The sequence below is a fragment of the Equus caballus genome, chromosome 9 (genome assembly GCF_041296265.1).
Source record: "Equus caballus isolate H_3958 breed thoroughbred chromosome 9, TB-T2T, whole genome shotgun sequence".
Taxonomy (NCBI): Eukaryota; Metazoa; Chordata; class Mammalia; order Perissodactyla; family Equidae; genus Equus; species Equus caballus.
Window position 1 is genome coordinate 59,053,219 of NC_091692.1, and position 26,022 is coordinate 59,079,240.

General features: G+C 38.3%; 1 protein-coding gene across 6 annotated transcripts in view; it reads left to right on the plus strand.

The window, feature by feature from the left end:
- Positions 1-253: 253 nt before the first annotated feature.
- Positions 254-26,022, plus strand: part of MTDH (metadherin) — a 56,188-nt gene continuing 30,419 nt past the window's right edge. For 4 of the 6 annotated variants that reach the window (XM_023648744.2, XM_023648742.2, XM_070222382.1 and 1 more), the window contains exons 1-2: positions 633-1,022; positions 11,676-11,777. In XM_023648744.2, coding sequence (XP_023504512.1) covers positions 633-1,022; positions 11,676-11,777 — 492 coding nt within the window. Of the gene's footprint in view, positions 1,023-11,675; positions 11,778-26,022 lie in introns of all 6 variants that reach the window. The other 2 variants (XM_023648743.2, XM_023648741.2) reach the window with 2 other exon arrangements.

Here is a 26,022-nt window from a genome sequence, read left to right on the forward strand (position 1 = left end):
CCCCTATCTCCCGGGCTTCCTCGAGAGCCCCTCCCCTGGCTCACTCAAAGCGCCACGTCTCCTAGCTGCGGGCCACCAGTCACCCGGCGGAGACTTCCTCCAGTTAACCCCTGCTAGGCTCGCGTCCAGAGTCACCGGCCCAAAGGACCGGCACCCGACCCCAACGGGTCACCCCCAACGGCAACCGCCACGCCCGCGCCCGCACGGCTCCCGCCCCGCCCCACTGGCCCGCACGTGACACCCATGCGCCGCCCGCCAAAGCCCACGTGACCCGCGGCCCTCCCCGGCGTCCGCGCGCGCGGCGTGGATCGCGGCCGGGGCCGCCATTGTTCCGCCAAGGGAGGACAGCGGGGCCTGGCGCCGACACGCCGCTTAGCGGCCGCCACTGGAGACACTCCCTCCCGCCGCCCCCTCCTCCTGCCGGCGGCGGAGTGAGGCTGACGAGGGGGAACAGGGAGTCCCCTCTCCTCCTGGCGGCGGCAGCGGCCGATCCCCGGCTCGGGCGCGAGGGGCGGCCGCGATGCGCTCGTCCTGAGGCAGTCGGCTCGGCCCTTCCTCGCTTCCCTTGACTGTTCCACGGCGTCTCTGCGGCCCGGCGTCATCCCGCGAGTCCCTGTGACAGGACAGGGAAGATGGCTGCATTGAGCTCACCGAGCTGGCTGGACGAGCTGGCCCGGCAGGCCGAGGAGGGCTCGGCCCGGCTGCGGGAAATGCTCTCGGTCGGCCTAGGCTTTCTCCGCACCGAGCTGGGCCTCGACCTGGGGCTGGAGCCGAAGCGGTACCCGGGCTGGGTGATCCTGGTGGGCACGGGCGCGCTCGGGCTGCTGCTGCTCCTCCTGCTCGGCTACGGCTGGGCCGCGGCTTGCGCCGGCGCCCGCAAGAAGCGGAGGAGCCCGCCCCGCAAGCGGGAGGAGGCGGCGGCCGCGCCGGCCCCGGCCCCTGACGATCTGGCGCAGCTGAAGAATCTCCGGAGCGAGGAGCAGAAGAAGAAGAACCGGAAGAAACTGCCCGAGAAGCCCAAAGTGAGTAGGGGGACGCGGGGGTGAGTCGGGGCGAGGGGCGGGCGCCCAGACCCTGGGCGTGCGGGGGGCCGAGAGCCGGGTGCCGATCCCCTGGGAGCAGGAGGTGACCGGTGGACGCGTTACTTGGGGAAGGGTGGGAACTCAGGAAGTATAGGACGGGTGGGAAGCCCTGTTTCGAGGAAGGAAGTTAGACGGTCTGGGGTATGTTTAAATAAAAGCTCCCAGAGGTCAGGCTATTTTCGGGAACCTTGACCGTCAGAATAACGTAGAACCTTGCTTGAGGCCTACGGGTGGCTAGGCTGCGTGTGTAGAGGGTAATGAGACCTTAAGGTGGTGCTGGGAAGTTGTGGAAAGCCTGCGCCTGGAAGACAGATGTCTAGCAAGTCACGTTGAGACGGTAGCCAATGGGGGAAGTACGGTGACCTAAAAACTCTGGGGCTTACAGAGGATTAAAGGTAGCCGGGTCTAGATGCGCTTCCATTTTAGTTGAGACTGTTAGAGGGAAATGGTTGCCTACTCTTATTCCCGTAAATGTGGCCGATGGAGGCCTTAACACGAGCAAGGCGAGAGGGAGTCGGTTGACTAATATGCTTTGGGGTCCCTGGCCCTAAGAGCGAGCTAAGGCAGGTTCAGCGAAGTGGTGTGGGAGGTTTCGAAATAGAGGGGAAGGAGATGACAGAGCAGAATGGTGCGGACTGAGGGATTCAGGCACCGATTTACCGGACCACGTGTGGAAATGCAGAGAGCATTACATCCGTTTCATCATGCCTTCATGTTTTCTACATTCTTTATTGCCATTTCCCCACGGTTCTCCCATTGTATCTTTCGTGGTTGTATTTTTTTTAAAATACCTTATAACTGAGCAAGCAGTTTGGAGGGTGTGCAGAATTAGAAACAGCTCCTAACCTGTTTTTACATCCACTGAATTAAGCTCTTTACCTTTTCAGTGCATAAAGCAGATGAATCAGGGCGCTAAAGTGAAGTGCACTCTGGTGTTTGGTGCGCAGTGGGAGGTATACACATAGGAGTTAGGGTCAATTGTGGAGACCCGTGGTAGCAGACAGATTCATAAATAATTCTAATACTGCATAGACTGATAGGTGCTCTAGAGGTGTGAGCAGTGTTAATGAGGTTAGTATGATACACTAATGGAGAGATTTAGGAGAGTTATTGGAGAAACTGGGGTTTGAGTTCAAATTAAAGTAATGAGAGTATTGTTGGTAACACTACAATGAATAAGGCTGTATTAGAGACGTGACAGATCACAATTACCACATTATTAGGTTTAGATAAGTATTCACATTTTCCCTGCTGATTAAGAGGGTGCAAGACACAAACAAAACCTAGAAAAGGGTACAACTTGGTCAATATGAATACTCTCTTAAGTTAGGATAGGAGAAAAATAGAACTGATTTGGAACATATATAGTTATATTTAAATTTGTAAAGAGCATCAAGGATTACCAGAAAGTAATGTTATGGTGGAAATAAAGAATCTGGCTCAAGATAAGGAAAAAGGTGATCTTGAAAAAGCCACATACATTAATAAGGCTAAGCCCTGTATGGATGAAGCAGGTTGTGAAAATTTTGAAGCCCTGTTTGGGACATCTCGAATTTCACATAGACTCAAGTAGAGAGACAGGTGCTCCAAGAGCCCATCCGAAGTGCATCATAACACTCAGATGACTCATCTGAAGAGGGAACATGGACTACTGTGAAACTTGCACTGTGAAAAATGCTCATCAGATTTAGGGCTTATCTCTTCTACTCTTCATTTAAGTTAAGGAAGCAGGGGATGAATAAATATCTAGTATTAGCTTTGGAGAGTGGAGAATGGGAAGACTAACTGAATGGTTGAACGGTATTTGGTTGCGAAGATAGCTTTGCATACCTAATGGTAAAGATGTGTTGGAGAAGTTTAACAAACATTTACAAAATTGTGACTTTTAAATTATTTTGACTACAACCTACCGTAAGAAATACATTTTACGTTACAACCCCCCCACACACATATCATACTGTTCTGTTTGTTTTTCTTTAATGATCTTTGTGACCCACTAAATTAGCTTCACAGTTGATTGTGTGGCATGACCCACAGTTAGAAAAACAGTGTTTTATAGAACTAAGAAGTATAAGCTGCCGTTTATTTAGTATTCTGTGCTTTGCGCTGTGCTAAGTGTTTACTTGGAGGAAAGCAGGATACTGCTTGCAAATTGAAGGCAGTACAAAGGAATACAATATTCATATGTCTCTCTCTGAAGGGGATACAAAAGTAAAAGCTCAGTTTCTCCCCAGGGAGCTTTTTATTGCAGTTGTGGAAAAAGATATATTCAGAAAATTAACAATGCAACCCCAATGTGAGCCCAGGTGGCCACGAAAGACCTTATCACAGACTTTGGCTTTGAAAATGGGTAGGAGCGGGATAGTGGGAGAGGCTGAAGAAACTGCAAAGGCCCAGGGGAGGAAAACTTCACTCTTGTCAGCCTGGCAGGAATGAGGAACTCTAAACTTGAGTAAGACATTTAACTTTACTCTGTGTAGCTTGTTTATAAATTGAAGATCTTATTTGAGTTCAAGCACTGCAGGATTCTTCAAAGTGTTTTCCCTGACTACTTGCAATAGAGTTACTTTGAATGCTTGTTAAAATTTGTAAATTCCTGAGCCCCACCACAGATGTTAGAAATTCAAAATCTCTGGAACTGAGTTCCAGGAATTTGCATTTTTAATAAGCTACCTTGGTAAATCCTTGCCTGTTAGTTTGAAAATCACTCACTGGAATTGGGCCATAAGATCCATAGTGTAAGAGGGATTTCTCAGTGGAATATGTTTAATCTTATAAATCATCTCTTCATTACTACATCATTCTGATATACATTTTAGGATATACTTAATCTGATTCAAGTGGATTCAGTTAAGTAAACTATGGTTTCTTTGAAAAGACATTGCATATTTCCTTAAATATTTTGTTTTCATCCTTTATTCCATTATTTTTAGTTTTCTCTTAAATTATTCCAAATTTTGCAACTCACGTTTTCAAGATTTGTTTCTATTAGCTTGTTTTTATTTGTAAAGTAGGTGATGTTTAGTTTTTCAAAAACTATTCATAAGCATTTTTTGAAATTTTTCTATCACTTTGGTTTTTATCCCCTAGTAATATCTTGCCATAGGTCTTTTAGAGCGTGAATTGCAGTTTGTTCCCCTATTAAAAGTGAAGAGAGTGGCACTTTTCGCTAGGCTTAGATCTTGGCATTTTTGGAAGTCATTGCCATCTTTATTGTATTTTCCATGACACATAGTTCAATCTGAGTATTGGTACTCAGTAAATATTTTTCACTTGACTTAATCTAAGCAATGATTTAGATGGGTGTGAGATCTCAGATAACTGATCTTTAACAATTGTTGCTTTGAATTTCAACTGAAAGCACATAACCAGGATCAACTTCAAAGAAAGTTTATCTTAGTGTACTAGTTATTTTTATGTTAGTATAGGAATTTTTATAAAGATTTGCTATAATGCAATTGTCAGTATCTATAAAGTGAGTGAATAAAAGAGTAGTGTTTTGTCTTGTTCGCTACTGTATAATCTTGCACAGTACTTGGCACTCAATAAATAATTATTGAATGCATAATATAGTATTTATATGGCTATTCCTATTTTTCATGCCTAATAAACAGCCATACGAGCCACCTTTTTATTTTTGCAGTGAAAATGGCTGTGTTTGCCTCATCTAGCTAAAATTTTGTAAGATCCATCCTTCTAGAACCAATAAATCATTCTAATAGTACACATTGTCTTTTGTAGTCATTACTTCTGTTCCAGTTTCACTGCCACTGCCCTAGTTTGGGACTTTATTACATTTTACTTAGACTATTCTTAAGCATCCTAACTGGTTTTCCTGCTTCCAGTCTCTGTTGCCAATCCTTCCTCACACTCATTCACACTCATGCCAGTTAAATCTTTAAAGCCCAACTCTGATCATGTGACTTTCGTGTTCACATCTTTTCAGTAGTTTCCCCGTCACCTATTGAATAAAATTCAGTCTGTGACATGGTACTTGAGCGTCTTCATGCTCTCACCCCTTCTTAGCTTTCTCTCTTAACATCAACCCTAAGACATTACCATTAGCTAGACTTCTGTGTCTCATTATTCGTATTATTTTCTTCTGTTAAAAGGCCCTTCTTTCTGTATCTTTACCAGTTTCTACCTATCCTTCAAGCCCCAGCTGTGGTGCTACTTCTACTGTAAAGCCTTTCTGAGCTCCCAAGCTAGTGTTAGTCTCTCTTTTTTATATGTGTATTTTATATTTTTTATGAGAGCTGAAACAAGAAGGCAGAGCGTTGCCTGGGAGCTTGCCTGTAGGACAACTCAGATTTTTTGCAGCTCTGTGCATGTCCATGAATAATCAGGAAACTACCTCAAGTATTGATTTTGGGGCTGGAAATAAACTTTAGTGAGTAGGTGAATTTGCCAATATGGAATCTCCAAATATTGAGGATCAACTGTATATTAGTCTGTATCTATTACTGGACCATTCCTCTTATCTCCAGAACCTCATGTCTAAGTATATACTTGATTGCTCCAATTGGAAATCTGACATATGTGTCAAACTTTAACATCTCCAAAACTGAAGTCATAATTCCCTACCCTCTCCCAGTCTTTCCCATTTCTGTAAGTGGTAATGACTTCGGCCATCCAGTTACTTATTCAGGCCAGCAATCTAAGAATCATTCTTGGTTCTTCCCTTTTCCTCACCTCCTCGTATCTTCTTCACCTCATATCTAATCCATCAACAGGTACCATCAATTTTATCTCCAAAATATATATTCAGTCTAATTACTCTCATTCTGCTGTCATCTTGGCTCATTTGTTCAGCAGTAGTTTCTGTTGACTGCCTCCAATCCTTTGTCAACACCCTAGTAAGGAGTCTTTTTAAAAAACATATCACCATCTTGTCTAAAACCAACACATTAGTAGCTTTTGCATTTAAAACCTAAACTGTCCTGTGTAGCCCAAAACCTGCTTTTCTTTCTAAGCTGATTTTAGTTTCCTTTCATTTGCTTTCTCCAACTATAGTGATCTTTTTCAGTTCTTCAAACTCTTTCACAACCCAATGCCTTTACACGAGCTATTATTAACATTTCCGGAATAATCTTGTCCCCACTATTCTAATAGCCTTTAGACCTCACCTTCCCAGGAAATCCTTTCCGCATCATGCTATTTGAAATAGGCATCTCCTTCTATTTTCTGTCTCAACCTCATGTATGTTTCCTTTATGGTAGTTATCACAGTTTATAAATTATTTATTTACTTTTTTGGAGTCTTTTCCCCTCCACTAGATTGTAAGCCTTGATACATAATGGCAAACAGTGCCTGACATGTAAGAGCCTTTGGTAATATTTGTTGAACTAAATGCTAAATGAATTAGCTAAAATGACTTCTCACAGTTGTAATTGGATAATCTGTTACTGGGCTAAACAAATTTGTCTTTTAAGATATTCCCAGTAGAATTATGTCTTTAATCTTAGGTAGTAGTTTTGCTGTACTATCCCAGATATTAGTACGGTGAATTATATTACTTAACACCTGCGGAGTTTTTCTTTCTACCTTTAAATCACTTTCGACTTTTAAAATTTAATTTTAAATTAAAAAAATAATCATTTGATTAAAAAAACCTGAGTGAGGGGCCAGCCCGGTAGTGCAGCGGTTAAGTTCGCACATTCCGCTTCGGCAGCCCAGGGTTCGCCAGTTTGGATACCAGATGTGGACCTACGCACTGCTTGTCAATCCATGCTGTGGCAGGTGTCCCACGTATAAAGGAAAGGAAGATGGGCACGGATGTTAGCTCAGGGCCAGTCTTCCTTGGCAAAAAAGGAGGAGGATTGGCAGCAGATGTTAGCTCAAGGCTAATCTTCCTTAAAAAAATATTTAAAAATTTTAAAAAGGGGGCCAGCCCCGTGGTCGAGTTGTTAAGTTCGCGCGCTCCGCTGCAGGCAGCCCAGTGTTTCGTCAATTCGAGTCCTGGGCACAGACATGGCACTGCTCATCCAGCCACGCTGAGGCGGCGTCCCACATGCCGCAACTAGAAGGACCCACAACTGATATACAGCTATGTACTGGGGGGCCTTGGGGAGAAAAAGGAAAAAGAAATAAAATCTTTAAAAAAAAAATTTTTTTAAATCCAGAGTGATAGGTAAAACAACTATTCCTAATTTACAGGAAAGGAATCTTGAAACTGAGAGATTAAGTGACTTACTCAAGGTCATAGAGCAAAGGCGTTTCAAAGGCAAAACAATATCCTAATTTCTAGTCTAAGAACTCACTTATTTCCTTTATATTGCTCTGGTTTTGATAGCGTGTTCCGGAATATTACATTGCATTCAGAGAACAAATCCAATTTTGTTATGACTTACTTTATTGCTTTCGAAATTTATTTTTAGAATCAGAAGTTTCTGCTGAAAATTATAATGACCTTTGTAAGCTCCTGAATTTTGGTTCCATTTGTTTAATTATATGACAGGACTTTTTCATCTCATCATTTTATTCTGCCAGAGGTCTACACAGAGAAGAAGATCTTTAATAGTTCTGACAGAAAAGACCTTTAGTAGTCATGCTCACCTTTTATGCCAAGAGCAGCAATAAACCCTCTGAACAGTTGTTTGTTGCGCTTTGGCATTGTTGATTAATATGCTACTTCTCAAGGTTGTGAAAGCCTTGAAAGTATTTTTGAATTATTATTATTCAAACAGAATCAAGAAGTCTAAGTGAGGAATTGGTGTTATTTGACCAGTTTTAAAATTTACTCAGTTTTCTTTCCAACCATGCTAGTAGTTTTCAAATTCTTCCACAGAATGCTGGTATCCCAGAAGGCATCCATCAGGATCCAAGAAAAGAAGTGCATGGATATGTGTCTTCTCTGTCACCTGTAGTCTCAATACCCATCAAATGGAAAATCTTGAAAATCAGCGCTGTATTTAGTTTTCCAAAAATCATCCTTAGCATAATTTGGCCGTGTGACAGGTATTGAGTGTCATCCTTCTATCATATGAAAGTAGCCCTGAGCATCCCTGATGCAGTCAACAAGGAGATGGTTTAGAATTCCTGAAGAGTTGAGTTTTTGGCTAGCTGTTTACAAGGTACAAGGATCTTTACCACTAAAGGGAATATCTCAGGATATATAGCAAGATTTTGCAAATGTAGAAGTTGAGCCTTAATCTCAGGTTTGTCCAACTCCAAAGCCCGTGGTCTTGTCATATTCCAGTTTTTGATAGTTGGTAGTCTGCCCTTCTAGTTTCCAAACTTAAAAGGTTTCCAATAACTTTTAGTTACGGTTTTTACATTTTGTGGCTAGAAATAAAATTTACATAAATAAATGGAAACAGGCTTCTAAATGATTTCATTTTAGAAGTCAAATGTAAAACCTTATATATGCTTACTTTAGCTACAGATTCCTTTGCAATTTAGAATCAGCTTAGCAAATATGTAAAGGCTGCTAAAATGGAGTAGAAGTCTATTAAGCATATCTTTGTATTCTGAACTTTAAAATTCCTGGAGGGCAAATTCCTTTCGTATGTCCTTGTTCCTGAGATCCCTAGCCCATTGCCTGGTACTTAATACTTAATAAATATTTACGGAATTAATAAATTGAAGATTGACTAACATGAAGAATTTTATTTCCTTGAAATCAGGAGTTCCTAAATAAGACCTTACTCTCCTGCTATGTGGCCCCTCCTCCATTTTATTTTCCTGATTGTCAGCTAGGTGTCTTCTTTCTGGTTTATCGCCACCCCTTCCAATACACATGCATACACACACACACACAACATGTTCTTTTGTGAATGCATTTTTAAAAAGGATCTGGGATGGGAGTTCAGGGAATGTATAATAATAAAGCAGACATGGCCTTCCCTACAAGGAATTTATCCATCTAAAAGTGATTATATCATTTCTGTTACTGGTTGATTTTCACCAAATATGAAGGACATTCTTGGGTGGTCTGATTTGAAATATAGCTTGTATGCTATACATGAAATTAACTTTGGTTGGCCCTACAGGGGAACACCTCACAGTTCTCCAGAGAATTTTACACTGGGGTACAATGAGAGACCTGTGTAATTGCTAATCTGTAGAAACATACCATGTATGTTAAGGCTCCATGATCTGAGAAAATAATACTTTCATATAAAACCCAGATTGGCAGTCACATTGGATTTGAAGTGTTGGTTTGCTATTAGTTACTTTTCATGTGAACAGATCTACATAATAGGCTCCCATTTAGGGATTTGCTAATTTAAATATAGTTAATGATTTTCCAGGACAAAGCCTTCTTGACTAGCAGAATAAAGGGACAGATTAGTGCAGCTGATGGCTAGGAGAGGCACAACCACCATAGTGTATCCTTTTTCCCTGCTACCCAAGAATTCTGTTGACTTCACTCTTAGGATAGGAGGCTTATTGTTTCATGGTATCAGGCATTTATGGGGAGTTGTTGGTGACTTATGGAATACCAGTAGTTATGAGAGCTATATAAAGTCCAAGAGTTACTGGAAAATTGGGAAATCTGCATAGACCAGAGAGAACAGCTGCAGTTATAGTTGTTATGTAAGTTGATCTTGCAAAGAAGAATGTAAAATTGGCACAGATTGGAGCATAGGACCACCTTTGGCTTGCTGATGTTTCAGAGCCTATGAAATGGAAACTGAGTGTTACAGCTTTCAATCACTGATTGAGGACTTGAGACTTTGTATTTGTTTGAAAGGAAGGATTGTTTCACCTTTCATTTGGAAAGCTGTATCAATAGTGTTTCCAGTTGATCTCAAAGGAATTGCCTTGAACTTTTTCGTAGTTTTTTAACCACTTAATTCCTCACCTTTTAGCAGTTAGATAAATTTAAACGACTCAATGTAGTCATTTACTTGAGTAAAATGGAGGTGCTATGTACATGACTATGATGGAGAGTTTCCTCAAGGGATTGGTTAAATGCAGTTTCGCAGATGTAAGCCTTGTGAGCTGCCAGTTGAAGAGATAGCAGACTGTGGGATCGGAGCTGCAAGATGATTCACTTGGTGCAAGGCTTACATAGAAAGGTGAGGCTGAACTCAGGAAATTAGAAAAAGTAATATGAACCAAGAAATAGCATATAAGAATTGACAAGTGAAATTAGGTGATACTGGAAAGTAGAATTAAACAAAGTTTTACTTTCCTGATGTGGTTGTGGCTCTAAGTCCAAATTCCTTTCTGGAGTTTCTTACCTTTTCTTTATGCACTGCCTCCTCTCTCCCACCACATATGTATTCACACGGAGAGGCATTGGGGGCAACATTAAAGTGGCAGAACAGCGCAGAAGAAAGAAAACCAAGTCAAGAGTGAGGAGTCTTGGCTTTGGCGTTAGCTGTCTGACTTTAACAAGTTGCTTAAGACATGGCAGATTAAATTTGGATTAATTAGGAATTTAATCAGCTGAAAGACAGCTTTCTTTTTTAATTTTTCTGCCATCAATCTTTGGGGAGCCTACAAATTCGGTTTTAGAATATTAATGGTCTCTTTCCAACTGCATATCCCTGATCGTTTTTAATAAATGCAGGTAAAGTCATATTATAGAAACTTTGAACATTCATATTGTTTTCTTGACTATAGCTCTGCTACAACTAGTAAACAATTTGGTGGAAGCACATTCTGGCAGAACTGGAAATAAAGCAATTGACACTAGTACATTGATTTACTAACTTACTGTGTTGAATATGAGGAGAATAAGCAAGTGAAAAGAAGTAGTAGGATCCAGAAAGTTTATGTTTTTTTGAAAACCCCCGAAATGTGATTCTGATTAAAAGCCAGATTTGAGATTCCCAGACTTAATTCTACTCATGAACACCTCTAGGTACTGTCATTTTATTGTAGGAAGGTTAGGAAAGCTAAGGTAGCCTTTTTAAGCTGTGACAGTAGGTTGGTAAAGCTTTTTAATCCCAGAATGGTAGAGCCCTTAGATTATAGAATTATAGGAGACATTAGATATTATTTAATACAGAGACCGAGAAACTATGGTCCATGGACCAAATCTGGTGCTCCACCTGTATTTGTAAATAAAGTTTTATTAGAATGCAGCCACACTCATTCATTTATGTATTACCTGTGGCTGCTTTTATGATGCAATAGCGGAATTTTGTAGTTGCAACAGAGACTCTGTGGCCTACAAAGCCCAAAATATTTTCTATCTTGTCCTTTAATGGAAAAGTTTGCTGACTTTTAAAATAGGTCAGACCTATCATTTTATAGATATAGAAATAAGACTCAGATGATGAGTGAAATATTTGAGATTACATGGCTAATTGGTGGTCAGAGTGCAGAGACTTTACTTCTCCTTTTTCCTGCTTCCATTCCATTGTTTTTTGTTGGAGGGACTGATACCTGGGTGAGATATGAAAATACATTTATGCTACAGAATTTTGTTTATGAGTTTATTATATTATTATATTACAAATCACAGTTATTAGGGGCAGTACTCCATCAAGTCTTAAATAACATGGCTCTCCAAAAACCTTTTTAATTCAGGTCAGGGGGTAGCATTTGATTGTAGTATATTCTGTTTCCTGAGTACAAATCTTTGGTTTGATCTGCCAGGCAGTTTGATAACAAGATTCTTTTTTGTTGCTTGTACAGCCAAATGGACGGACTGTTGAAGTGGCTGAGGAGGAAGTTGTCCGACCTCCTCGAAGTGTAACAGCAAAGCAGCCATTAGAGACAGACAAGAAAAATGAAAAGGTAAGTTTGGAACATATGAAATTATATGCAAGGTTCTTAATGAAGAGAGTGGCATATAAAAAATGATGCTTTTCCGTTTCACGAAATTGTACATATAACCCCCATTTAAGGAATACTGATCATCTGAATTTATTGTAGCAGATGTGTGGGTGATAAAGGTTTAAGTAGGTGGGTTTTTTTGTTATTTTAGAAGGAAAGATATATCACCAAGTATTTTAAATATTGCTGTGGCATTGTTAAATCTTCATTATGCCAGAAACAATTTATATGTGATTTGAAAATCTTTTACGTGAGTAAGTTTCCAGATATGTAACATACTTATTTAAAAATAGAATTGTGTTCCTTTGTTAATAGTGCACTTCTGGCATTAAAAAAATAGATTTCTCTTGTGATGGAGACATAATTGTCTACTTATTAGACACTGTTGGACTTGATTTAACAAAAGAATATGTTTTATACTATTATTAAAAGGTTTGGATATGAATTCTTAAGTTTTCAAATAAGACAATCTGTCATCCTCCATAAATGGTACATTCCTGGGATTTTATTCATTTTTCTAGTTGCCAGTGTTAGAACTGACCCATTTTTTACTTGACTTAATTTAGTTTGGAAGTAGGCAAAATGAACAAGAAACTGTTAACAGTAGTTTCTCCTGTTGTGAGTGAAAGACTTTTCATTTCATTCCTTTTGGTACATTATTCTCCCCCACCTCCACCCTTTTTTAACCCTATGCGTGTATAACTCCTTTTCAGGAAAAACAAATAAAAAATAACCACAGGTAGGTAAGTGTTTTCTAGGAACCAGGGTGCAGCAGTTCCAGCCCCATAGAATAGTGGTGTGAAATGGTTGCTACGGTTTCTTAATACTTGCAATTTCAAAATATCTTTGAGGAATTGGTGAGTTCATTATCCCCCTATAACCCAGTAAAATTGGTCTAGACCAAGACAGCTGCAGGTAGGATGGCTTCAAATGAAGGATAGTTATGGGAAAGAATCAAATTTCTGTCTGACTTGCCTTTGGCAGAAAAATAAATAGTAAATGACTTGTATTAACAGATAAGCATATAATTTAGGGATTGTGAATTTATATCATGAATAGTTTATATGCATAATACAGATTTGTACGTCTCCTATATGGTGTTTCCTTGTTTCTGAGCTTCCTCTCTACTACTGAGCATTTTATAGGCACTCCTGTTTCCACTCCCTGAATTATCCTGAAAAATTTGTGGTTGGAGTAATTAACAAACTACCTCTGATTGACGAATCATATATAGATTGGCGGTATCAGGATGTAAAACCACAGTTTAAAATTTGTAATCATTCTGAATTTTTTTATGATAGGAAATAATTATAATAGTTGACATTTAAATATGGCAGGCATTGCAAGGTGAGGTACATGTTTAAGTATGAATACCTTTACATATATCTAGTAGGGACTACTTATTGGGCGCTTACTAAGTGTACTTTTAAGTCTTTATATGTATATATGTTACTTTATCCTCAAAAGAGCACTGAGGAGGTGGTGTTATACATACTATCTTACAAATGATAAACCTGTGGCTTAAGTTACCTAAGCTATTAAAAGTACAGTCACTTCTAATTCAGACCCATCTGATTGCAAAGTCTGTGCTTTTTACTGCTCTATATTATTTCTGATTCTTTTAAGAACTCTGCCAGGCAGAGACTAATAGCCCCATTTTACAGCTAAGGGCTCTGAAGCATAGAGGGATTTTGTAATTTCACTAATCCCCTACAGTTTCTGAACTAGGATTTGAACTCAGCTCATTCTGATGCCGAAGCCCGTGTACTTTTTAATCGCTTGGCAGTACCGGCTCCTTTCAGTTGCTGTGGCTTTTTCAGTATGAAGCTTGTACCTCTGGTCTGTTGTCTATTTGATTTGACTTTTTGCATAAAAATAATGCTATAACTCATGGCTAGTGTTTCTTTTTGCCATCTTGTGTCTTGAATTTATGCTTTTTTAGCTTGGTTCAGTTTAAGTGACTTATTTCAGTTCATTTTCTATGCTATTGCACTGTGTGTGTGTGTGTGCGCGCGCGCGTGTGTGTGTGTGTGTGTGTGTGTGTTTTTAAAGATTGGCACCTGAGCTAATATCAGTTGCCAATCTTCTTCTTTTTTTTCCCCCCTTCCCTTCTTCTTCTTCTCCTCCCCAAAGCCCCCCCAGTACATAGTTGTATATTCTAGTTGTAGGTCCTTCTGGTTGTGCTCTGTGAGATGCCGCCTCAGCGTGGCCTGATGAGCAGTGCCATGTCCACGCCCAGGATCCGAACTGGAGAAACCCTGGGCCACCGAAGTGGAGCGCACGAACTTAACCACTCGGTCACAGGGCCGGCCCCTTGTGTGTGTTTTTGTGTGGGTTAAATATGTGATGTTTTCTTAGACTTACTATCTTTCTTTGTGAGCAAACATATCTTAGATCTACTTATGCACCTTAATATACATTGTTGTATATTCGTTTTCCTCTCACAGCCACTTGGGCACTTTGAGAAATCCAATTTGCCTGTAGAGTAATTGCACTATAAGCTGTGATACTGAATACCTTCCCTTGTCATTGAGTAAGCCTTATAGATAAACCTTTGTCTAAAAACTGTGTATGACAGGAGTTATAGATCTTGGGTCTATAAAGCAGGTTAAACTACCATAATTTTTTAGGTCTTTATTTGGATATGAAGGTCAATGTTTCATTGATGATAGTCTCTAGTAGAGGACACATAGGACCATTAGTCAGGCTGAATGCATTGTGCTACTAGATGCTGAAGGGAATAAAGAGAAATGTAAGATATACTTGTCCTCAGAGAGATTACAGTCCAGTTAAGGAAAGGCAAGCACAAAAGAAGGCATCAGGTAACGTAAGGCATTGAGTGCCAGGTATTCAGAGGAGAAAGGTTATCCTATTTTGGTAGCCAGAAAAGATTGACTTAATTGGACTGTTAAGGATAGGGATAGTATTTCAGTAAGTAGAAGTAGGAAGGCCAGTTTTGGCAAGGGAGAGAAAAAAATGAACACAGTCGGACATTATTCAGCTGAAACAAAAGAAAATATTCAGACATAGTCAAGGGAAAACTCTAGACAAGTTTGACTGGTCATGGTGAAGTGAGAATGTGATAAAAACTTAGATATGTTCAGCTGGCAGCAACATTTATGATTAACAGGTCAGTCTTGCGTCTGTGATTGTAAGGGTCTGAATTAAGATAGAAGTGTGAAGATTGTTAGAAAAACAACAGAAGCAAAAATGTATAGAATTTGCTCATGATCAGCTCATTCAGGATGAAATCAGAGGTATCTTACAGAAATACTGATGTCATTCAGTATAAGTATTAATAAGCTCTTGGGTTTTTGTGATGCTACACAGTATATTTTCACATCTCTTAATCCTGATAAGCAATTCCAAGGGGGGGTATTAATCCTTTTTTTTTTTTATAAGAATTATGAAAAAATTTAGTGAATTGCCCAACATCACATAGCTAGTAAATAATGCTCCCTCAATTTCTCTGAGGCAGCAGTTCTCAAAGTGTGGTCCATGGACCCCAGGGACTATTTTGTTGGGTCCCAGAAGACAAAACTACTTTCATAATAATTAAGACATTATTTGCCTTTTTCACTGTGTTGTTACTTGCACTAATGGTGCGAAAGCAATAGTGAATAAAACTGCTGACTCCTTAGCACAACTCAAGGCAGTGAGATCAAACTACTCGTAGTCGTATTCTTCACTGTAATCCACTCACAGTAAAAAAAAAAAAAATGCTACTTTCATTTGAGTGTCTTTGATGAAGCAGTAAAAATGATAATTATTAATTTTATTAAATCTTAACCTTTGAATACAAGCTTTTTAATTATTCTGTACGATGAAATGGAAAGTATGCTGTGTACTGAAGAACAGTGGTTGTCATGAGGAAAAACACTTGTACAATTGAATTGCAAGCTGGACTAGCCACTTATTTTATGTTACTCCATTTTTAGTTGAAAGAAAACTGTTAGACAAGCCATGGCTATTTAGACTTGGGTATTTCTAGACGTTTTCTCAAAAATAATCAAGATGATCCTGTCACTTCAAGGAAAACAACTGATATTTGTTGCAAATGATAAAGTGATGTGTTGCCAAGTGAAAATTAGAAATTTGGAAAATCTGCATCCACCACCATGAGCTAAACAACATGCCAGGATTTAGAGAACTTCTGGTGAGATCAGACGTGATATTAACAAATGTGATTTTTCTTTTTTCTTTTTTGCTGAGGAAGATTAGCCCTGAGTGAACATCTGTGCCAGTCTTCCTCCGCTTTATATGTGGGTCGCTGCCACAGCATGGCTGATGAGTGGTGTAGGTCTGTGCCTGGGATCAGAATCCGTGAACCTGGGCTGCCAAAGCACAGTATACCAAACTTAACCATGAAGCCATGGGGCTGGCCCTGTTATTTTTTTATGTTGTTTCATATTGATTTTTAATATTGTATATAATGGAATGTTTTAACATTTTGGAAGATCTATATAACTCAGTGAACCAGTGTTTTCCAAATGACCAATGGTTACATGTTACAAAATCAGGCAAGTGTAAAAGATTCATTCAAAGTGCAAGATAGACCAATGAATCTTAATGCAATAGAGTATAGAAGGTTCATTGATGCAGTCTCAGATTCCATGTTGCAACAATTTTAAGAAACTGCCACTTGACAAGTTTTGGTGTCGTATTTTTTCCTTCCTCCACCTAGAATCTTTCGTGACTTCCCATTGCTCTTACTCCATAATCTTGAACATGTTCTGAAGGCTGTGCCTGTGGCTCAAGTCTCTTCTTCTACCTCTTACCCTCTCTAACCTCCAGCCACGTTGGTTTTCTTTGTTTATTTTGAGATATACCATAAAATTCACTTCTTTTAAGTGTATGATTTTGGTATACTTACAGAAATGTACAGCTGTCACCACAATCTAATTTTAGAACATTTTCCTCTTCCCCAAAAGGACATCTTGTGCCCATTAGCCATTGTTCCCTATCCTCCTCTCCTCTCCTGTCCTTAGCCCCAGCCCCTGGCAACTACTCATCAAGATGGTGTAATATCAAAGAGTATCACAATTATCTGAAAAGACTTTTAAAATACTCCTCCCTTTTCTAATTACTTGTCTATGTGTATGTGGCTAGATTTTCTTCATATACTTCAATCAAATCATATCACAGAGAATTGAATACCAAAGCAGATATGCGAATCCACCTGTCTTTTGTGAAGCCAGACATTAAAGATATTTCCAAAATGTAAAACATGCCACTTTTTTCACTAAAATGTATTTTTTTGAAAATATAGTTTTTTATATAGGTATAATTATACAATATGTAATTAGTTTTATTTTGAAATAAATTAATACACATCTAAACAATTTCTTAGTTTAAATTTATAATATGGTAGATATTAATAGATATAACCCACATAAACAAAGGCTCTTTGACATCCTCAATATGTTTTAAGAGTATAGAAGAGTATCCTGTGACCAAGAAGTTTGAGAACCACTGCTCTAGGAGTGATCAGTGTTTAGAAGACTAAAGATAAAATTATTCCGAGGCAGCATAGGTTTTAAACAAACCTAAGCTATTGGAGCTCTTAGCAAAATAGAGAATACTGGCATGGTCATAGAGGTTATGTACATGTGTGTTTTACTTTCATAATACATCTTAGAAACTGTGGTTTAAAACCTGGGATTGGCAAACCAAGACCTACTGGCCATATCTGGCTCTCTGCCTATTTTTTAAAGTTTTATTGGAACACAGCCACACTTACTCATTTATTTATTGTCTATGGCTGCTTTTGCACTACAGCAGCAAAACTGAGTGGTTGAGACAGAGGCCTTATTGTCTGCAAAGCCTAAACTATTTACTATCTGCATCCTTTTTTGCTGAACTCCTATTTTAAACTCCTAATATAGTCTTTTGGATTCATTAAAATGTTTCATTATCTGGAGTGCTTTGATTTAGTTTGATTCTCTAGGTCTCGAACTCGAGTTTTCAGCCTCCCTTGTGTCGGAGTCTATAGCTTCATGCTTTCTTGGCTTCCCACCCAAGGAATTAGTTTTCAAGGTTCTCTTTAAGTTTACCTTAAAGTAGTTTTTTGTAAAAGAGGAAATACCTTACCAGAGAACCCTCATGTCTGCTCCTTGACTTTTTTTGTCTAAACACCTAACAAATAGTGGAACTAAGACTCCTGCCCTAGCCCATCATTTTTCCACAATACAGTGATTGTATTAGGCAGGAAGTGGCTAGAGGAGATTGAAATACAGTGAAATGGTGAATTTGGTTTTAAACATGCTAAGATTGAGCTGAGAATGGGATCTTAAAGTGGAATTAATTCATTAGTCTATTAGAAATGTGAGAACTATACCTGGGAAGGAGTTCAGAACTAGATAAAAAGAGTTCTTAGAAAAAGTTTCTCGTAAATTTTTTAAGATTGCGATTTCATAGCCATGCTGCTTTTGTGGTGTACCATAACTTAAGAGCTCACACCAAACATATTTAAATAATTTAATGGCTTGGATGATGGATCAGGTGTACAAATATGATAGCTCAGAGGTTTGATCTGGGGGGACAGTGAGAGTTGGACAGACAGGGCTATATGTAATACAGTCTTGCCTTAGGCTCTTTCATTTGTTAACCAAATATTAAATATCGTTTATATGCAAGGTACTATTCTAGGTACTAGGAATACAACAGTTGGTAAAATGATTGATACAAGAGTCACTATTCTCGTGACGTTTAGTGGGGAAAGCAACTAAAAACAAACAAATATATTCTCTAATGTCAAGTGATAATTCTGTGGAAGAAAATAACTAAGTAAAGAGAAAGAGGTGAAGTTAAGTTGTGTTCACTTCCCTACACCTGCAACTCTACTCATCACTTCCATTCAGGAGAATGTATCAGAAGAGTAGTGAGTGAAATAATCTTGACTCATTTAAATTACACCCCTCCCCCCAAAGCAGGGGAAATCAATTGCAAGCCTTTCTACTTTTAAAAAGGTTTGTGAGACTTTTCTTCATTAATCTCATCCTGAAATTATGTCCCCAAGTTACTAAGATTAGGAACTGCTAGAATGGATAAAGTTAGAGAATTGTAATTAGTATGCCCTTTGAACCATCCATCCTTTGCCATTTAACCATGCCCAACTCATCTGTATGTTTGAGATAAATGAGAAAAATAAGTAAGGCCAGAGTGTGGAGCAATATAAAATAGGGACTTTCCATATTTGTTTAGGCAGAACCTGGATGAACCTGATATTGAAACAGTGGTTTCAGGCTTTTCAAGTGGCAGTTGCTAAAAGTTTCAAAATAAATTTCACTGACTAACAATTTTAATTTTAAGTACATTTTTAAACCACCGTTACCATTACAAAAAAAGAAAGGAATTTTGATACAACGGAAGTAGAAAGAACAACAATCTCAGAAAATAGATCAGTTTTGCCATGAGTTAGTGAAAAACCTTATATACCAGCCATTAGTCTGCAGACTGCAAAGCATCATAGTATCCATTTCTAACCTTTAGAAATACTCAGCATTCCTTTTTTTCATGCTCCATTTCCTTTATCACTCCTGACATTACCAGCAGAGACGTTAGATGATTATAGGGATAGACATATTAGAGATGTCATTTCACCAGAATTTTAAGGACCAGTACATTCCAGAATAGAGAATAAATTGAATAAGGATTACATTCAGAACCTGGCTACTTTCCTTGTTTGTAAATAGCTAATTTTAAAATGAAAATATCACTTAAAATTTGTACAGTATCCTTCTTATGACAGTTTTGATGCTATACGAATATTAGTTTATATTCCCTAAGTTGATCTTCTCAGCATGAATTGGGCACAGCTCTACCTACTTTGCAGTTCTTTAAAATAGCAAAATCTGCCAAGAGAGCAGTTAGCCCTTTGAGTAGATCTACTTTTGCTGCCAACATGTACATTTTGCCACTCTAAGTGATATCGCTTATTTTGGGGGTATTGTCTAATATTAGGACTATTCATTCATGTTAAGAAGTTAAAGGTAAAGGATGAGTTTAATTATGGAAATCATTGTTGTGTTTTCTTTGATAACTAGCTCATAATTTTTTCGTATTTTAGGTTCTGTGAATTTGAGAGCAAATTATGCGTAGTCCTAGAACTACTTCAGCATGTGCTTTTACGACCACAGGCTCCAAGTGGCGCACACAAGAAGATCCGTTGGGATAAGGAATAAAATATTAGGCTTTCTTTTATACTGAGTTTTTTACCAAAAAGAAAAAACCCAACCAATTAACCTTTCTCATATTTTACATAGGGCTAGTCATTGGCACCCTCGTTTGAAATGTTAGAGGGTAGTGAGACAGTATGTAGGAAGGATCCTGAGAAGAATGGGAAGCTACATTTGAAGAAGTAACCTAATTGATTCTTTGCTTATAGCATATTCTTACAGATTGCTATTTATGTTTGTTCAATTCCGTGGGTTGATTGTATTACCCAGTGTAAGCTAAACTAATCTCTAGTAAACAGACTGCAAAGAAGCTGCAGATTGCAGATGATAATAATGCAAGTAAACAGGTAGAAGAAGAGAGTGGACACTACTTTTCCTACTAAGAACTCTATCTTCCACATCATCATGAGGTTAAGATGATTTTTAACCAGATCTGATAAGAAATTGGTCCCCACAAAATTAAAATCATCAAGGAAGATTTTTAAAATAAGAATGCATTTCTACTTTTGGTAAGAAACTTTGGCCATTTATAATGTGCCTTGAGATTTTAGCTAATGATATTCTGAAATTATCCCAATTAGCACACTGTCTAAGCATTCAGAATATGAAGACCAACCTCTACAGTTTTTTTAGAGATGTTTATTTATGCAATAGTCAATATGACAGAATCTCACTAAATATAAATGCTTAGTAGCCTCTCTTGAGGTTTCTTGTTTAAAGGGAAAGACATACCATGGGGAAACACTTGTTCTTTCTGCCATGGTAAAATTAGCAAAACCAATATGATAGTCAACCAAAACATATTCCTTCGTCAGTATGTATTGTTGGACACAGTGTAAAAATGTTGCTGATAATTTAAGTAAATCAGTAGCAGAGTAAATTGCACAGTCTGGGAGGGAGAAAGTACAGATATTTCTATCATTACAGCTTAGGGAACTTGCTAGATTCTTTTTCAATAATGAAATGTATAAAGAACTATTTTTGTGAGCAACTAAAGATGATACCCACAAAGATATATTCTCAACAGTAGATCACTTATTTGATTTAAAAATTTTTTGTGGAAAAACTGAATAAAAACCACTAACGGAGGGGCACTTTGACTGGAATTAAACCCAAAACATAAAATTTGGGGGGTAGAGAGATAAAGTTATAGAGATAGCACCACACATGAAATTCATTCACTACTTTATTTCTAGAAAACTATGATGTCATAAGAGGTTTAAAGCCAGACTGCAAATTGAAAAACCAAACCTTTAGATTATATAGTAAGGGTGAAGTGGTAGTCATCATCTTTTATTCTGCAAAGAAGAGCCATTGATTATATTGTGGCAAAATACTTGTATAAAGCCAACCAGCTTAAAAAGTGAGCCACAGATTTCTTTTTTTTAAATAAAAATCAAGTGTTTAAATATATTGATCTCGTTTATAACGACAAATGGTTGTCTACTTAGCAGGTACTTTTGGAAAAAATTTATACTTAATTTGTCCCTTGGGTGTTAAGGAAAGTTTAACAAGGTATCAGAAAGTAGTAGGTGGTTTTTTAAAGAAACTTATGCAATGAGGAGTGTATTCTGAAAAGTTTACATCATTAGGTGCTTTTATTGTTAAAAAGGATGTGTCTGTTGTGAAAATTCTCATATCTGCACAACTTAACAGCTTGAGAGCAGTTTTCTAACAGAAAAGTAACATAGCCCAGATTCTGGAGCATGGTGATATGGTATGGGATCAAATCCCAGCTCCGACACTTACTAATTATGTCATCTTGGGGTTGGTTAATCACTGTGTACCTCCCTTTTCTCACCTGTAAGGTGGAGTTAGTAGCATATGCCCCATAGAGTTATTTTGAGACTGAAATGATTTAATTAGAAAGAGCTGTGTAAGTGATAGCAATAAACCAGTTTTTAAAAACTTTCTAGGGACTGGCCTGGTGGTGTAGTAGTTAAGTTCACACACTCCATTTCAGCAGCCAGGATTCGCGGGTTCAGATCATGGGTGAGAACCTGTGCACTGCTCATCAAGCCGTGCTGTGGTGGCGTCCCACATACAAAATAGAGGAAGATAGGCACAGATGTTAGCTCAGGGCCAATCTTCCTCACCAAAAGAAAAAAGAAAACTTTCTAAGTGTTTTTGGTGAATCCACTTGCTAAAAATACCCAAAAGAAAGTAGAACCTTTAGATTCAATTGCAGGAACAACTGAGTGATGTTGAGGAAGATTTAATTTTTTTTTCTTTTTTTTTTTGAGGAAGATTAGCCCTGAGCTAACGTCTGCTGCCAATCCTCCTCTTTTCGCTGAGGAAGACTGGCCCTGAGCTAACATCCGTGCTCATCTTCCTCTACTTTATATGTGGGACGCCTGCCACAGTATGGCTTTCTGAGAGGTGCCATGTCTGCACCCAGGATCTGAACTGGTGAACCCCGGGCGGCCAAAGTGGAACGTGCAAACCCTAACCACTGCACCACTGGGCCGGCCCCCAGAAGATGAAATTTTAATAGAGTTAAATTTCACAAAAAATATTTAGAGGATGAGATTGAAAAATTTATGTCATAATTTGGCAAGCATGGCTAATGGTGTATGTCCTCCATTCGGATCACTTTACCTTTGTCTGATACGATAGTTTTAATACCAAATATTAAAATGAATGAATTTAGAAGATTATCAAAAACAGTGAAGCATATTCAGTCATATTGCTCTCACTAAAAATATTTATGTTCTACAAATGTATACACTATCAATAGTAGGGTATGTATAGATTTCATAAATAAGCATTTTGGAGTATATGCTCAATTTCTTCTCATAGAAGTGTAAGAACAAGCTTACTTAGCCCACTGCTTTGAGAGTGAATAGCAAACCTCTCTACCTGGCGTACTTACTCAGGTGTTTAAGTGAGTTACCATGTCTTCCGTCCATGGATTGCCAGTGGAGTATTGGTGCTGCTTATTTGCATATTTGGTTAACTCCTTCTAGCGATATTTTAGAAATCTCTAAACTCTATTTCTTAGGCATCACAATTTCCTAAGGAACTATCAATCCATTGTATTTTGTATATATTCTTTAGCAGTTTTCAAAAGTAGTGATAGTAGATCTAATGATTATTTATCAAAGCTTTTTCATTGTCTAGATTTAGAACAGTAGAGCCATTTGCTATTCAAGATGCAAATATTATTTTGAGTCCCAAGCCACTAAGTATCTACTGTGTGTGTTTTCATTGTTCATTCTCTCTTAGGAGTGTTGTTTATTTTTATATGTGTGTGTGTGTGTATAAAGATTTTGTCTATGCACACACACGTGCATACATACATATATACATATATATTTAACATATAAGACTGACACAGATTTCTTCTAATGAGACTATTATAGTTTCAATTTTTTGTAGTATCTGTATTCTGTGCATTTGAAATAGAAGACAAAATGTGAAACTATAATGGAAGCCAATAGGAAAGGATTTACTTTATGAACAAATTTTTAGGATCACTTCTAATGCTTTAAGTGATGTCTGTTTCAAATAATGTTTGGAGGTTTTTGATTAAGGGTACTTTGCTTCATGCTACATCTGAGCCCCTGCTAATATGTAATGATAGACAGACCTCCTCAAGAGCAGATTTCTTTTCTTTTTTTTTTTTTTGAGGAAGATTAGCCCTGAGGTAACATCCGCCACCAGTCCTCCTCTTTCGCTGAGGAAGACTGGCCCTGAGCTAACATCCATGCCCATCTTCCTCTACTTTATATGTGAGATGCCTGACACAGCATGGCTTGATGAGCAGTGTGTAGATATGTGCCTGGGATCCAAACCAGCGAACCTGGGCCTCTGAAGCGGAGCACGTGAACTTAACCGTTAGGCCACCTGGCCGGCCTCAAGAGCAGATTCTTTTTTTCCCCTTCCTCTTTGTATATCAGTGCCTATCATGAGTCATTCATATTAAGTGAAATAGAGATTCTATTGGGAATATAATGAAATATCTCTTATTCTCTTGCTTTCAAGAAGTTCATGTTATCATTAAAAAAAACTGTGAACACTTGCACAGTAAAACAGCATTGGAAATGTTACCAGGAAGTTTGTAAGAAATGGCCAAATTCATGGCAGTTTTAAATGTTTAATGAGTACAAGTCATTTCAGGCATTGAACGTCAGTAGGGGAGCAGATGGTTCAGGGTGCAAAGAAAATCACCCTCAGCACCCTGGCTGAAGCACTTTATTTTGAGAGAAAAATTCACAGCGCAGCTTGGACAAAGATGGGGAGTGTTTAGAGGTGACAGTCTTGTTGGAACCAATGGTTATCTATAAATAAAAGGATATAACATTGAGATTAATTTGTGGAAGACCTTACATGTCATATAAGGAAGTTATTAGACTTTATAGGTGGTAGGAAGTGTCTGGGAATTTTTTTAATGGGAAGGTATATTAATTGGACTTGTATAGATTTGTTGGAAGGTGAGCATTGGAGGAAAGCCACTGAAGATAAGAATTTCTCCTGATGTCTCATTTACATGTCTGTTTCTCCTATTAGATTATAGCACAGCTTCCATAAGTAGAAACTTTTATTCAGTTCTATATTCTGAGCTCCTAAAACAATGTTTGACATATGTAGATATTTGCTAAATCTTGATTGCATGAAGACCATTCAAGAGAGGCTAGTTTAATAATTCATCCAGCTCCGTAGTGGAGCTTGACCACAAATGGGTGGGGAAAGAACTATAGTAACAAGGGAACCAGAGATTTGTGTTCACAGTTTTCCTTCAAAAGTGTTAACTGTAGTGGAGCAGCTCAGAATAGCAGTATGTATGCATATTTATTTTAAAGCTTTTTGTAGTGTATTATGTTATGAAGTCTCATCTGAGTGAACATTATTTTTTGGTTAGTTTCTTTTAAAGGTAATAGTAAAATTAAACCAAGACAGAAGCCTAGATAACATTCCTTGTTTTTCCACAGATTTTAGTGATAAATCACAGTATATTTCAGTGTGAATGTAATTTCTATCCTTTTTCATAGTCTCCTTCCTTTAAAAACTCTTACGTACACTGCTTTGTAGTTAGCAGTCTGCTCTCACATCTTATTTAATCCTTAAAAGAACCTTATGTGAGGTTAGTAGGAATTTTTGTCTCATATGACATTTGGGGTAAGGGTTTAGTATGACTTAGCCCAAAATCACATAGCTAATACAAGATTAAATTTGTATTTGGACTTAAATGTAGAGAGACAGAATATCAGAGTATTTGCAAGGGCAGGCTCTGGAGTCAGAACTGGATTTTAATCCTGATTTTACCACTTAATAACCCTATGATGTAGGCAATTTATATAATAATCTCTTTATGGCCTCAGTTTCCTTATCTGTAAAATGGGGGTACCTGCTTCAGTTAATTTCTGTAGGTCTGCACTGTACTATATGGTGTCCACTCGTCCCATGTGGCTCTTTACTAGTCTTTTTCATACTATCTTATTAATAGTTTTTAATATTGATTAATTGATTACGTTTTGAAGTGGTAGTATTTTGGATGTATTGGGGTAAATAGATTATTAATGTTACCTATTCCTTTTAACTTTTTAACATGTGTCTGCTAGGAAATTTTAAATTACATATATGAGTTACATTGTGTTTCTATCGGCCAGTGCTTCTCTAGACCAGGGGTTGGCAAACTCTGGCTCCCAAATCCAGCCAGATGCCTATTTTTGTAAATAAAATTTTATTGGAAAACAGTCACGCTCATCCAATTATATACTGTGTATGCCTACTTTCATGCTACAGCGGCAGAGTTGTGTGGTTGCTACACATAGAACCTTATGGCCTGTAAAGCCTAAAATATTTACTATTTGGTCCTTCATAGGAAAAATTTGCTGACCCCTACTTTAGACTGTAATTCGCAGATGTTTATCTTTACTTAAAAGTGGATACAAGCAAGGGAGAGACAGACAAAAAGTAGATTAGTGGTGGGTGCCAGTGGGAAAAGGTAGTGGGAGGTGACTGCTAATGAGTACTGGGTTTCTTTTTGGGGATGCTGGAAATGTTCTGGATTTAGATAATGGTGATAG